The 15,776-nt window shown below is 34.5% G+C and overlaps 1 protein-coding gene and 2 long non-coding RNA genes across 3 annotated transcripts; all 3 read right to left on the bottom strand.

The window, feature by feature from the left end:
- Positions 1-571: 571 nt before the first annotated feature.
- On the bottom strand, positions 572-1,042 carry LOC126719437 (AT-hook motif nuclear-localized protein 10-like). Its single transcript, XM_050421987.1, has one exon. The coding sequence runs from the start codon at positions 1,040-1,042 to the stop codon at positions 572-574; it is 471 nt and encodes a 156-aa protein (XP_050277944.1).
- Positions 1,043-4,694: 3,652 nt separating this feature from the next.
- LOC126720071 (uncharacterized) lies at positions 4,695-7,589 on the bottom strand. The gene is made up of 3 exons (XR_007653241.1): positions 7,403-7,589; positions 4,998-5,588; positions 4,695-4,870 (listed from the first exon to the last, which is right to left on the bottom strand). It is a non-coding gene; the product is annotated as an uncharacterized LOC126720071 (long non-coding RNA).
- Positions 7,590-7,595: 6 nt separating this feature from the next.
- LOC126720070 (uncharacterized) lies at positions 7,596-9,809 on the bottom strand. The gene is made up of 4 exons (XR_007653240.1): positions 9,416-9,809; positions 8,803-8,919; positions 8,447-8,631; positions 7,596-7,754 (listed from the first exon to the last, which is right to left on the bottom strand). It is a non-coding gene; the product is annotated as an uncharacterized LOC126720070 (long non-coding RNA).
- Positions 9,810-15,776: the final 5,967 nt, after the last annotated feature.

Here is a 15,776-nt window from a genome sequence, read left to right as displayed (position 1 = left end):
ACAATTAATTAAAGGCGAAAAGCACATTTTGGTCCCTACATTTTTGCACGATTCCTATTTTGGTCCCTAAATTTTATTTTTACCGCTTTTAGTCCCTGTTTAGAAAAACGCCTTCTGTTTTAGTCCTTTCCGTCAGTGCCATTAGGGCACTGACCTACGTGGCAAACGGAATTATTAAAATAATAATAAAAAATTTTATTTTGTCATTAAAAAATGCCAAGTCAGCATTTAAATTTAAAAAAATAATTTATTAAATTTAACTAAATAAAAAAATAAAAAACAGAAATGAAAATAAAAAATCACATTAATTAAGATTGAAGTGTGTCTTGAGCAAGAACAACAAGAACACATACACAAACCCAGAAATTAGAATTCAAAAATTAAAATTTTCAAAATCATCACATACACATGAAAGTTTGGAAATGTTCCAATCGGGGCCACGTGAAAGACAAAATAAACTGCAAAAACAACCCAAACACACACTGTACATGACAACAACATAAAAGAAAAAAACCTAGTAATGCTTCAAACTTTAAAAAGCAAACCCAGATATAGATTCAAAAAAAAAAAATTAAGTACCCAAAGCTTCCAATTGGTGCTTCTTGCTACTAGAACCAGGCGGTCTACCCCTAGCTTTCTTGAACGAAGTGGGTGGCGTTGATCCTCCAAAAGGAAGCGATGTTGGAGCCGAGGGAGGAGGAGTTGGAGCTGGATGAGGAGATGAAAACCCACCTCCACCACTTGACTGGGTCTGAGCTACAGGTACGGGCTGAGCCGTAGGAGTGAGACCCAAAGCCATAGAGCCATTTGGGCCATACTTTCTGGGTCTCCCTCTTTTCCTCTTAGCTTGCTCGCCGCCAGTCATACTCCCCATATTCACATTCACATTCACAGCCCCACCACTACTACTTCCACCATCAAGCTGGTAAGTCGGTGATGTTGCTGCTGTTGCTGTTGCTGTCGTCGAAGCAGTTGTGGCGTTTGTTGCGGCGGAGATGGGCTTGTAAATGGCGTTGCCGTCGGAACTAAAACCCAAGCGCATGTTCTGAACCAGTGGCTGTGCTGGCGGCAGCGACGACGACTGTTGCTGTTGTTTCTACTGTTGTTGATGTTGTTGTTGTTGTTGAAGTGCACTGAAGGCGGTGAAAATTTTAATTTTTGAATTTTAATTTCTGGGTTTGTGTATGTGTTCTTGTTGTTCTTGCTCAAGACACACTTCAATCTTAATTAATATGATTTTTTATTTTTATTTCTGTTTTTTATTTTTTTTATTTAGTTAAATTTAATAAATTATTTTTTTAAATTTAAATGCTGACTTGGCATTTTTTAATGAAAAAATAAAATTTATTATTATTATTTTAATAATTCCATTTGCCACGTAGGTTAGTGCCCTAACGGCACTGACGGAAAGGACTAAAACTGAAGGCGTTTTTCTAAACAGGGACTAAAAGCGGTAAAAATAAAATTTAGGGACCAAAGTAGGAATCGTGTGAAAATGTAGGGACCAAAATGTGCTTTTCGCCTTAATTAAAAGAATTAAATCAAGGACAAGTAAACAACACTCAACTTAGAGAATCTTTTCTCACCCATATAGCACGAGTCTTTGGCTTTGTACGTAAAAATCCATGAGAAGTAGAGTGCATTTGAGGGATTACACCAATTTTCTGAGAAAGACTGAAATCCTGCTAATTCTTTTCATAAGCCAACAAGCTTAAACTTTTCAAAAGAATATGAAACAATTTGTTTGGACTTATGGCAGGAGAAATATCATCACATATCCTAGATTGAAATACATAATTTTTAAATTTCAATTTATGATAATTAGGACGAATGTGACTGGAGACACCACAAAAGTGACAAACAGGAACAAACTTAGGAACATAAGTATTCCTAACAACAAATCTAGTCTCAGATTTTGGTTTTTGCCTCAACAAAAAACAAATTGGTCTAATATGACCAACAACACCACAAAGGTGACAAGTAGGCACAAAAAAAAGATTTATTATGCTTTCTAACAGTAGGTTTAGACATAGGTTTAGGAACTTCAACATCTACATCAAAGCTTTTACCTTTGTCTAAACAAGCAAAATAAGCCTTTTCTTTATTATTTCTCTTGAAAGGAGGGATATAAACTTTTTTAGTTTAGGCTTAAGAGAAACAGAAACAGTTCTGTTATCAACAACAGGCTTGATACTAGTCAAATTTTCAATTTTAGCTTTAGATTCAACTAACTCTTGTTCCAAGCTTTTCATCTTCTCATCTTGAGAGGAAATTTGATTTCTCAAAAATTCATTCTTTTTATTAGATTCATCTAATCAAACAACCAATTCCTGTTTTTCAAGATTAGCCAATTTTAACTCTTACTTGAATTTCTTAGCAATTTTCAATGATTTAGGTAATTTCTTATGAAGAGTTTCACAAGCATCAAAAAGATCAACAGAAGCAATAGCATCTTCTTTATTCAAATTATCACAAACATGAGTAGAAAGACACTTCAAATTATCCATGATAGCAGGGATCAAGGATCAACTCTTAGATCAAAATATCTAACACAAGAGCTAACCTACTTTGATACCACTTGTATGTTTTTAGATCCCTGTAAACTAGATTATTTAACCTAATTAATTAACCAAGTAAATACTTAAGTTTATTATTCAGATCTAGGTTAAAACAAAACAATCATATCATGCAAAACAGCAGAAAATAAATAACACAATTATATGATGATCCAGGAAAACCAAATTGGTAAAAAAATCTGGGGAGGATTTAACCTAGCTATCCTCAAGGTAAAAAGCAAATCCACTATAGAGAATCGAAGTTTACAATAAAACTTAGATCACTAACATCCTATTGCTTCTACATGTAGAACTTACTGACACGACCATGTGCAAGTTTCGAATCCATGAACTTCTTCTCTATCAAGCTTTTGCAACACAAGCACCCACACTTGTGATAAAAAACACAAACTCTCCTGTTTGTGACTCCATGACCACCCTTGAAGGTTTAAATCATCAGCACCTTTGATGACTAGAGAAGGTAGCAACCTCTACAACACCGGATCTTGAGATTCTTCAAGGAATAACATCGGTAGAAGACATGAGAGAACTTTTTGGGTACAAAACCCTAGATACAAAAAAGACACTCTTTTCTCTCTAAAAAGCCTTATAAAAATGTGCTTAGGGTTTCCTTTATATACTAGTAGTGTTTTACTTGAAACCTAATACGTTTAAGTAGAGTTTGGGCTGAAATAGAATTCTGCAGATACGAGTTTCGATTAGTCGAGCCTGTCTTTCGATCAATCGAACCAGGCAGATTTCGAATCCTCCTTTCTGTAGCTTGTATGTTCTTGAATATTGACTTGTGTCACCTTGAGCATTGTTTAATAATACCTATAGACTCTAGGATCTATATCTAGACAAGTTTGTGTTCACGATTTGCCAATTGTTCTAAACTTTTAGAACCTAAAAACTTTTCTATCTAAGACACTACTTTCTAAACATTAGTTAATGACCATATAAACTATAGTACATTGCAATTCTTTTACTATATTCTTCACCATGGCTTTGAGATTTTTTTGGTTGGTTTATAGGAATCAATGTTGTTGGCACTTGAGATCTTTGATGGCACATCACGAACAAAATTAATTGGGAAAACTTGAAGAATATGGGGGAGAAAAAAAAAAAAAAAACTCACTTTAGAGGGACTTCCAAATTTTCAGAAGTAGGGTAGAGCTATTGCAAATACACACACACAGATATATATATATATATATATATATATATGGAGAGAGAGAGAGAGAGAGCAAATCAGTAGGGTTTTTTTTTTTTGGAAATCTAATAGGGTGGCAATTGAACGGTTTCATACTGCTTGAACGGTTTCATACTGATCAGATTAAGTTTGATGGATTAATAAATGAAAAGTTGAAAAGTTAGGAAACATTAATAGAGAGAGAGAGAGAGAGAGAGAGAGAGAGAGAGAGAGTAATTATATACTGGTAAAAAAAAAGTATGTACTAAGAAAGTATTTACATAGAAAAAAAATCACTTCTCAATAGGACATTTATCCCTACAAAATCACTTTTACCATAAAATGTGGAGCTATCCATAGCAAATATGCCACTTGAAATGTAAAACAGAAACATGATGAATAATTAAAGGATAATGAATGATGGTGTGAGAACAAAATTGCATAATTGTGAACGCAAAAATAAAAATAGACAAAAATCAAGAAAAGTCTTCAAAGCTAAAATTAAGAAGGTTCATTTGCTGTGAAAACATTAGGGAACCTGAATTCCTTCATGTTATAGTAAATATTGTAACCCCTTGATGGCATAATTTTCTTGGTAACCAACAACATTCACGTTCTAGTGACGGTGCATCTTCAAAAAATTTACTGTAACATTGTTGGTTAGTAAGTTTACCTAGTATCTATATTATACAACTTGGTTTACACAAATCATACATTCCAATACAAAGAGCTACATTTCAGATGTCATGTTTTACTTCCCACACATCAATAAATTTTTGTAATGATCATGGTGTAATGATCATGACAGAAATAAATTGATATTTGGAAAGTAAAACATGACATCTGAAATGGTTGAAAGATTCAACAGTTGTACATATTATATAACTTCAAACAAAAAATAATGAGAGATAAAGAATTCATCCAACTCCTAAGCTATGGTACTAAGACCTGATATCAAGTGTCATACATTGCACTGTGAGGCGCCTCGAAAGCAGATCATGGAGATCGACCTCTGTAACAGAGCCACCCATAGTTCCAATAATAAAAAGCCTCCCATTAAAATTTAAGCTCTCAAGTTTTGCTTTAAGTAGATGCTCCAATATGATCCAGAATAACATCAACTCTTACCATTGAACATTTAGTTAGTTGTTATTTTTTTATCACCTAATAATCAATGCAAAAAGAATAATGAAAACCATCAATCTCTATAAAAATTGAGAAAAACTGAGGTGTTAGTATTAAGAAAATACCTTTTCTACCTGTTTCTTCCTTCACCCATTCAACAAAGTCCTTTGTCTTGTAATTGATGCACACATCAGCCCAAGATCCTTGCAAATATATAACTTTTCATCACTCCTTGCCAATCACAATCTAAAAATATATGAAAACTTGGAAATCAAACTTATGCATTAGATGAAAAGTGATATTGGACCTGCAATAACAAACACTCTTGCTCCATAATATTTAGCTATCTGAATTACAAATGTACCAATACCGGTTGAGCTCCCATGAACCTGACGTTTTTAGCCTACTTAAATTCAGAATTAGGATTTTTGGTAAACTACAAAGTAGTAGTCATTTAAGTTAAATTTCTAGCCCAACTTGAATCATCTCGATTGGACATCTGAACCAAAAGTTATGCCCAAAATACTAACTGGTGTGCAAGCTGGAATCTTAGTCCGAATTGGACTTGAATTTGGTGCAAATTTCCTTTGATTCCTTGCTCCAATTCGACTCAAATTTAGTTGGGTTGTCATTCTTTAACTTCATTATGGCCCTTGTAAAAGTAAAGTCCATTAACCTTCTTCTTTGCACAAATCCGCTTATTTAATTCCATTCTCCTACAAAAGACATATTCATGCATTAAAATTCAATTAAGCATAAAATTGATTATTCAGCTTTATTCTAAAACCAAATATAAAATGTATGAATTAACTCAAAATAAGTATGATAATGCTTTCTAATAATGATATAAATATGCAAAATTAAGCTATTATCAGATATCAATGGTACCTTGTGAACATGATGTTGCTTATCATATTAAAAAAAATTGGTATTCCTATGTTACTCAACAACAAAATAAGCACCAATTAGGGGAAAAGGAAAAGTCTCCATAAGTGGGCCCCATGTTCATCTAATGTAATTCACTATCTTAAACTTAAGGGCCAATTATGATCAGGATCAAGATTCCTACATAGGATTGGTGAGATGGTCACATGGATTGGATTGTATATTGAATCGAGAATTATAGGATTCTACTTTTTGTTAAAAAATGGGTGTAAAATCACATATATATGAAAAAAAAAAAAAATTGGTATCTGAATGTTCAAATAGTGTATAAAACACCCTAAACGTTTAGACCCCCAATTTACAAATTACCAATTCAAACTTATTATCAAACAATATATGTGCGGAAAATGAACATAAACTTATAACAAGATTTATAAACAATCTAAACCAAATAAAATCACATCCACAGCAGAAATTAAATGGCAAAGATTAAGGGAAGAGAGATACAAATACAAGGACAGCACAACGATGTGTTATCGAAGAAGAAATCGAAACCCTTGGCGAAAAACCTCTCCGCCGCCCTCCAAGTGGTAAATAATCTACTAAAGAATGAAGTTGAGATACATGAACAGCAGAAGACCCTCCAAGCCTAATCTACCTAGTGTACCTAAGCCTTCCAAGCTCCTACTCCAATGAGGTTATGTTGAACCTATTTCTTCTTTAACTTATCGGATTCCGCTATAGTCCATAGCATCAACCAATGTCAATTGGTCCCTTCCTAACTGCTTCCCAAGCACAAAAAAGCCTTCTCAACCTCTCCATTGACTCACCCTCTCCTTTTCGAAGGTTGTTGGAATGATTGTGAACCTTTAGATTTGGGTGTGTTCTAGTGGACCAAAATTTACTTGATCTGATAGTAGGCTGGAATTGGCTCAATACATTAAGGAACGTTTTGGATAGGGACCTAGGAAATGTAGCGTGGAAATTACTGTTTCCATTTCCCGGGATACACATAAACCTACCTAGAAACCTTATGAAATTTAAGTCATTTTCTTAACAGGCACCATCTCTTGGGAATGGTGCAACACCAATCTGGTTCTCATTCCGCAAATCTCAAAACGCATAATGAAATAAGAGTTTACTACTGCTAATGAAAAAAAAAAAAAAAAAAAAAAGGGTAACTGGTGTATACAAAATTCTCAATACAATACTTCACAAGCTCTGCAATGCAATTGTATCTCTGTACGAACTCTTAAGTGTCAAAGGGATCATATCACAAATACAAATCAACTTCAAGGCATAGGCTTTTTGATTATTTGATTACTGATCCACACAAAAGTGCGCACGCAAACAATTTAATATATAAACAACTTGCTTCTAAAGCCAAATTGTTGATTTGACCTTGAGCAAACTGGGTGATTCAAGATTATTAAGACTCCAGTGCATCTTTCAGCTGCAATAGTTTATCTTCGGTTTGTTAATGATCAGAAACCCAAAATCTAAAAGAAATATTGCTTATACAAATAAAATTTGCCTCTTAACCAAAGCAATCTACGTACTTTTGAAATCACTTCCCTATAATGAAAAACTTGATAACCAGTCATTCACATTCAAGCAACAAAAGGACATGGAAAGAAGAATTTACAGATTTATATAAAGCCAGTTGTTTCCTATTCATCATATGGCACTGCTTGCCATTTTTTCTTCTTGACATCCATGACATGTTAGATTCAGGATGTTGATTAGAGCCTCATATATAAGCCTTTTTGTGTCCATGAGTTGAGTATAGAGCTTTGTAAACAAGTTTTTGGGGGGGGGGGGGGGGGGGGGGTGGAGAAAGAGAGCTTTGTTGTTCTGATATATAAAACTTTGCTATTCTGCATATGGAGCCTTTTCAATTAGCTATCTTGCACCAGAATGTAAGACTTGGCTATATGAGGCGCATCCTTGCTTAATGATTTTCAATAGCATAACCACGCTTCTCCAATAAGTTTAGGCTGCATAAGTTCAACAAAGAAGGTTGTAGCTTCAGGACAAAGGGCAGAAAATGCAAAAGCAAAGCTTGAGAAATAAAAAATTTCAACAACAGGTATATTACTGCAAATCCAACAAATTTTTTTTTTTGTACTATAACATGAAAATGATTCTATCAATTGAAAATATTCAGTAAACTTCACTTCTATTCCCTTAATTTTAGAAAAGGGTAATTAAAGTCTTAAGCTCAAACCCATCCCAAGATCAATATAGTGTTTTGATTCCCCAGCCACAAATTCTCAATAAGTAGTACACCATAATGAATATCGTAGTAAATTTCTGTGTGCGCTGGACGACGTGACCATTATTGCATTGTAGCATTATATTTAATTGATGCCAAAGGAAAACCAAAAATGTTTTGCAAAATTCCATACTGTGAACGACTGAGATAAATCAGAAATTGAAAAACAAGATGGAAAATGTAAGCTTTGACTAGACCTCTTAATTCCCAAGTAACTTCCAATTTGTTGACTACGATTTAAAACTTAGATAACCACATGGAGGAATGATGTTCAGCAATTTTATTGGAATTATATAGAACTTCAAAATGATGTTTACACACAAAGAGTTGTACCTCTTAGATAACTAAAAAAGCTAACGGAAAAGCACCTTAATTATGAGAAGTTAAAAAAAAAAGGGAAATAAAAATGCAAACCTTCAATGTAACCCTGATGTTGATGAGAAAATAGATGAAATTAAGCCCTAAATAGACGAAATCTGAGGTCAATCTTTCAGTTCTTCATCACTATTAAACTCAACACTATACTGCACTACACCATTCTTCATGCTTATAACTTCAAACACTCACTGGCTACTAGCTTAATGAGCTTCATCTGTGATCTGAATCATGAGTGACAACCATACCCAACAGATTAATGTAGAGAAAGTTATAAGAAACTAAATAGTTGCAGCCAGGCAGAGAACCTATAAAGCCAGCAGAGGAATAATGAAGGACAAATTCGAGAAGATTTGGTCATTGGCAATATTAGTATGTAAAAAGGAAAAACTTACTTCCGTTGGCAGTTCAAAATCCATGCTCGCATCCCCAAGTGCTCACTGAACATTCTTTCTATGTCCTTGAGGTCTATTGCAAAGCAAGGAATGTCTTCTAGTGGCTGGGATTTAGGACTTATTCAGGGCAACCAGCATCATCAGAAGTAAGAAGTTCACAAAGAAGGCATAATTTTTTTAATGATTAGATTTATGATACTTTTAATCACAATGGACATCAATGTAATAATCTAAAGTGAATATATATGGTAGCCTAACCTTAATTTCAAGGAGCTATAACATGTTAAGAGGAATTTCAAAGTCGAGCATCACGAGCTATACACAAGCAATCAAAATAGTAGTCAGAATGATTTTTTTTTTTAATAAAAAAAGGTGACTATTAGGACAGACTATATCCAGCAGCAGAATGCTAAGTCCTACAGTAAACTTTACTACCATGCCTTGCAACTTATTTAACTTATAAGCAAGACGAGGAGCATAAAAATGACGCAGAAAATATAATCCTAATTCCTACAACAAAACAGAGATATTAAAGACTATGCAAATGAGAAGCAGAAATAAGTATGGATTTGACAGTCAAACAAACAAAACGGAAGTTAAAGGAAAAATATACCATATAATATATTTGGGAGGCATCATCTTCCTCAATTTCCTTTGTGAGTGGTGGTGTCAAGATCATGTTCATTTCCTTCCTCAACTGAATCCTTGACGTTCCTGAAGGGGTTTCCTCTCCGTCAGAAATAATCTGCCCACAAGGTATATGTTAATCTGTTGGTCGAATGCTATTTGTAACAACTAGAGGACTTTGTCTAAGATCTGAAAAAATGAATTACAAACAGAAGAAGATTGTTTTGAGAATTAAACATAGATTACACTAGGGGATGAGCTAGATATGACATTGTCAATGATTTTAGGAGGTCTAGCTGCAAAAGCTTTTGAAGGTACTCCAAATTTCCTACAGAGAAGAGTACTGTTTAACACAGGTTTCAAATGTGTAAATTATAAGTAGCAACAGGTCTTTTGCACCCTTTTTTTCTATAAGTAATGGGGTTTCCTTTTGCCTGATGCTAAGATTGAGTCAGACCTAACGAGGAAAAAAGATTTTGCATGATGTTCTGATTGAATGAGACCAAAACATTCCTAAGCCCTTAAGGGTTGGAAATAAAATTCATTGACCATGGATTAAAAAGCAAAAACAATAGCATTAGAAGAAGAATATAAAGTTACCTATAAGTGAATCAGAATTGAACTGCCTAGAGCGAACACTAGTAATATGGCTTCATTGCGTTCTTTTTTCCATTAAAATATTTGTGACTAATTCAGCTATTTCCATTTTTAAATGTCATTCCAAATTGGGCGACTACCAATGCTAAAAGTAAGAGCAAGAATTTATCATCTCATCCCCTCCACTAACTAAGACAAGAAATCCACATGCCTTTGTATTCATCAATCTCCTAAATGTTTAACACTACACCATGAAAATTAGCAAACAAATTTCAAACCCTAAAACATAATGCCAGAAATTACATGAGATGAAAACTGGTCAATTACCTAGCTCACCTTTCATCAACTACCATATAATATGGATTGCACATGATATGTTCCATGATGCACATCCTTGCTTCCATTATGAAATGATAGAGGACCTGTTTCTTTGGCCCTTTCTCAAATGTACATCCATGTGTGAAAATTTGATTTATCACAAAATGTACATCCCTAGATATTAGAATCAGATGTTTGGTTCAAATGAGGCCAAAAAGAATTAAATACTTAGCATAAGATTATCAAGGATGGACAAAATGATAAGGTTAAACAAACAGATGATTAAGAAGAAAATATCGAGATATACCTCACAGTGGAGGAGTAAATGATTCAACTAACAAAGCCAAGGTATATGTAGTTTCTTCTTCTTTCCTGCTGGTAACGGGCCTCTTGTACTTCAGATTTTTTCATGTAAAGAAATACTTCAGACTCTAAAACAAGAAACAATCATATGATATTGCTTTATAACTTGATAAATAGCTATTGCCTAACCCTATAACCTTCGTACTTGATAATTAACAAAAGCATTTTAAAGCCTTGAGGGTCCCCTTCTTTCTTCTTAAGACTAGCATTACGTAGATTTCTTTTCATGTGTCGCCAACTTAGATTGAATACAAAAGAAAGCCAACATGTTAAGTTAAAATTTGAGTAACATTCATTTAGGTATTTTTTTTTTCTTTTCTTTTCAAATAGAGAATCTTCAACACATTCACACATTCTGGTAAAGTTGCATATAGAGGGCAAACAAGATTGAACCATTTGTGTCAGTGTCTTAGTTAGTTTGGTCAAAATCTATTAAATTAATCTACCAAAGTTGTAATTATTATCTTTCTGAGGGAATTTTTGAGTTTTGAGTAGGATCATTAATTGAAATTTTGGTGAAATAAAAGAAGATGATGAAGAAGGTGTTATCCATAACTGGATCAGAATTGCAACGTTGAATCAAGCTGATGCTGAACTTTGCTGACATGCACAAGTGCAAATAACTTTTCACAATCATCATCCAAAAATCTGAACTTGTATTTAAATTTATGAATCCTGAAAGGGGGAATTTCTTGTCCTTTATACCCAAAAAAAAAAAAAAAAAAAAAAACACAATATAAATCAATATCATAATATTTTGCTTGAAATTGATTACTTGTAAATAAACTCACAATGACAATGACTGTGAGTGAAGAGACCAACACCTTTCAACCAGTGACGCTCATTAGGGAACTAGAAAACTGCAACCTCAATATGCATTGCATAGGATCAGTAAATAATATTAAACAAATGGTACCACATCAGCACTTCCAAATGTGTCTTTCAACAGCAGAGGAAATTAACTAACATCATGAAAATAATCATGCCACTATCTTGATTATCAATTCTATGCAAATCATAATGAATCTTTTAAATTGTTCTAGAGTCTAGACTCAATTCCATGGACAGTGGGCCAAAAACTAGAGCTTGAGGTTTACCGGTGGAAAACATAAATTGGTATTACATAGGACACAAGATAGTAGTATTGCTTCAAAATTTAAATGAGTTGAGAATTAACAATTACAGAAGTAAATGTTTCAAAATGTTAGTTTCTCTTTGTTGAAGTCCGATCAATGTGGACAGAACCTCAATCAGTTTATAGAGTCACTCAACACATTTATGGAGATTAAGATATCCTATTAAAGCATGAAAGACTTTAAGAATTTACTCAGAAGGACCCATTTGTAGTTATTTCTATATAAAAAGGTCATTGATTTTATAATTGACAGGACAAATGTTAAAATCTTTTAAATGAAGTGTAATCAAAAGTTGTTATTTACTAGAAAGCACAGACACTTCATTTAGGGTGCTGTATTATGTCGTATCCGTGTCATACCGGTGTCGTACTGACCGCTTTATATTATAATTTTTCAAAAATTGCTCTTGTCACCATGGTAAATTCAAATTGCCTAAGAGCACTCACAACAGTGGTGCTATATAGGTATAATGGTATTTTTTAGCTCTTAATCACAAAAAACCATGATGCAGCAGTGGAGCTAAATCTTTATATCTATCTTTAGATGTGCACTACAGCTCAAAGGTAAAAAAAAAAAAAATTATTACACTTCTCTTTCTTCTCTCATTAAATAAACATTTCCTTTTCTCTCTTTCTTTCTCTCTCTCTCTCTCTCTCTCTCTCTCCGGCTTCTCTTCTTTCTTCTTTCTTCCTCAATTTTTTTTCTCTCTAGCTCGTTGGCCAGCTCCCTCATCTCCCTCATCCCTCAGCTCGCCGGCTAGCTCCCTTATCGTCGATCTGTTCTGCCAACCCAACTCGCCGACCCACCCCAAGCCCCATTGCCGATCTCCCCAAGCCCCATCACCCAGTCTGTGCCTCTCTCTCTCTCTCTCTCAGTCACTCTCACCTCTCTCTCTCTCAACGTCTCCGACCCACGCCTTCGCGGCCCTCAACGTCGCCAACCCAAGCCGACCCAAGCCCCAAGCTGTCAATCCACGCCTCCGCCCAGTCCTCCGATCAAACCCAGGCCGCCCAGTCCTCCCCACTTCGCCAATCCACGCCTCTGACACACACCTCTGCCTAGTCCTCCGATCAGACCCACGTCATCTCTCTATTCTCTTTGCTGTGATTGAGTTTGTTTGTTTGTTTGTTTGTTTGTTTTTTTTTTTAATGTATTTTCATAGGGGTTTGGTGGTTGTGGTGGTGGTGGTTGATTTTGGCTATGGTAGTGGTGGTGGATGATTTTGATAGTGGGTTTGTGGATTTTGGTTGTGGTGGTGGTGGATTTTGTGTATTTTGGCTTTGAGTTTTGTGGTTTATGGTTATGGTTGTGGTTGTGGCAGTAGCAGTGGGTTGTGGTTGTGGTTGTCATGGTTGGTGGTTTGTGGTGACTGGTGGCGATGGGGTTGTGATTGTGGTTGTGGTTTTGTTTTTTGTTTTTTTTTTCTATGTTGTGTTGTGGTTGCCAAAGTAGAGTAGTGGTGGTGGTGGTGGTGGTGGGGGTGGTTGTGGCTGTGGCAGTGGCTGATGGTAGAGGTGGTTGGTGCTGTGTATGTTTTTTTGGGTAGTGGGATATATTATTTTATTGCAGTGGTTATATTATTTTATTGTGATGTTTATATTATTTTATTGTGTTGAAAGCTAAAATAGATCCACTGCTGTAGCATGTGTGTAGGTAAAATAGATAAAGTAACTTTTATTGGTGCTAAATAGCTAAAATTATAGATCCACTGCTGTGGATGTTCTAATTCAAATTATTGAGAATCAAATAAAAATGTTTAATTTGTGGGACTGCTTGGCAATCAATTAGAATATTCAATTGATATATTTAGTAAAATAAAAGAAGATGCCACTAGATTAGACTTGCAACATTGAATCAAGCCAAGAATGAACTTTGCCAACAGACACACTAATAAAAATCATCTTTCACCATCATCATCCAAAAATCTCTACGTGACGCTAAAATTCATGAACCAAGAAATACAGAGATCACAGGAACCATTTCCTTGTCTTTCTACCAAAAGAAAACCATATGAGTTATTTGAGATTAGTCTTATATCCATAGCCTTAAAAATCAATAAAATGAGCAAGACCCATATAAATAAAAGAAATTGTAAATGAATTAAAAAGACGTAGGTAGACATTGATTGGAGTTGGAGTTGTTTTCTCTCTACACATTTGCAAATGAATGAGATTTTTAAGGATATCTATTAAGCTAATGAAGCAATTAAGCAACAACATCCTATGCATAGTAGTTATGTGTATATGTACAACAATATACAATATAAATCGCCTAATTCAAATTACTGAGAGCCAGATAAATTCATCAACAATGTTTTTTCTCTAAATTTTTGCAAAGTAAAAGAAGAATCCAAAGGAGAAGAAAAAACATAAGAAGTTACCTCTAGGTTAAATTCTCAACTGTCTATTTGAACAATGTTGTTATCAATCAGGATTTTACGAATGTGGAAAATCTTGGACCAGTCCTCTCCTGTCTCTCTTTGGAATAGTCTTCCCACACAATCAAATTTCCAAATATGAGAGATTTCAAATTTGGGAAGGCTGGTATTATTTTGTCATCTTTCTTCTTCATTTTGGATTCTTTTATTCCCAAAAATTCATCACTCATCTTTTTCAAATACTTCCCGTTCTCTATGTGTAATGATTCAAGGAACCAAAGTTGAAGACTTTAAGTGCTTGATGGCATCTCGCAAGTGGCTCGCAACTTTGCCAACTTGCGATGTAACTTGCGAGAAGCACTGCTAGCCTGTTTGTGTGTTTTTCCTCATTTCTTTAATTACTCACACTATATAAACTCACATTACCCACGAAATTGTAAAGAGAATTTCAGAGAGAAAACCCTAAAAATCCATTTGAGAGTTAGAGATTTACACCCACGATCCTCTACACATTTCTCTTACTTTTCCTCTACTCCTACCTCTCTAATTACATATCCTTTTAGAGGTTTTAAGCCCAAACACAACCTCATCCATTGTAAGTGTTGTGAGTTATTTTGGTGCTCATAGGAAGCATTGGATGAAGCCATTCTTTGGTGGATGCAATTGGAGCTAATTGCGGGATCCGGAAAGCTAGTGAAGACAAGGTTTGGTGAAGCTTGTTGGTAGCTCGGACTCAGAGAGTCTAAGTACAGAGGGTAATCTAGGCTTAGAGGGTCTATATTGTAATCCTTGTACTCCAACTTATTCACTAGTGGATTGATTCGGCTTGGAGAGCTGCGAAGTGGTTTTCACGCTGAGTTCTTTGGTTTTCCTCTTCGGTAATACACTGTCATGTTATCCTGTGCTTGCATCTCTCTTCCCTTACTCCTTATACTTTACATTTAATTGTTAATTATGTATATCCATGCACTAGAAAGTAGTCCTGGTCAATTGTGCTTTGTTTACTCTAATTCTGCACTCAGTTGAGTAGATTAAAAGCAATTAAGCCGTAATTTTAAAATTTGAGGTCTAAACAAGCTATAGTAGTTTTACTCTTGAGCTTCCAATATCTTTGTTTGTCATCTTGGCCACTTATAGTGAATTTATGTTCTAAGAGAAGTCAATCTCCCAAATCCTCTTGGAAACTTTACATTTGACATAAAGTCTTTAGAATCAAAAATAAAATGTCTTAGGTTAATTAGATTACCCATCCCTTGAGGCAATTTTGTGAAATTGCCACTATGAGTTATAATATTCAAAATTTGTAAATTGCATAAATTACAAATGATTTCAGACAATACTTCTCCACGATAGTTAACTAAATTTAGTTACCTCAAATGTATGAAATTTTCCACTATATTTGGAAGTTCTATTAACATATCAGCATATACACAATTCAAAGTTAATGTCTGTAAATATCTAAAATGCTGGAATAACTTAGTTAAGTTATAATAAAAATGAGAGTGTGTTGATTTTTTGCACAATAAATGGGTTGACTCAAGAAATTGGGTTTCTTC

The sequence above is a fragment of the Quercus robur genome, chromosome 3 (assembly GCF_932294415.1).
Source record: "Quercus robur chromosome 3, dhQueRobu3.1, whole genome shotgun sequence".
NCBI classification, from domain to species: domain Eukaryota; kingdom Viridiplantae; phylum Streptophyta; class Magnoliopsida; order Fagales; family Fagaceae; genus Quercus; species Quercus robur.
Note: the sequence above shows the minus strand (reverse complement) of the source record. Positions and strands in the feature narration are given on the sequence as shown.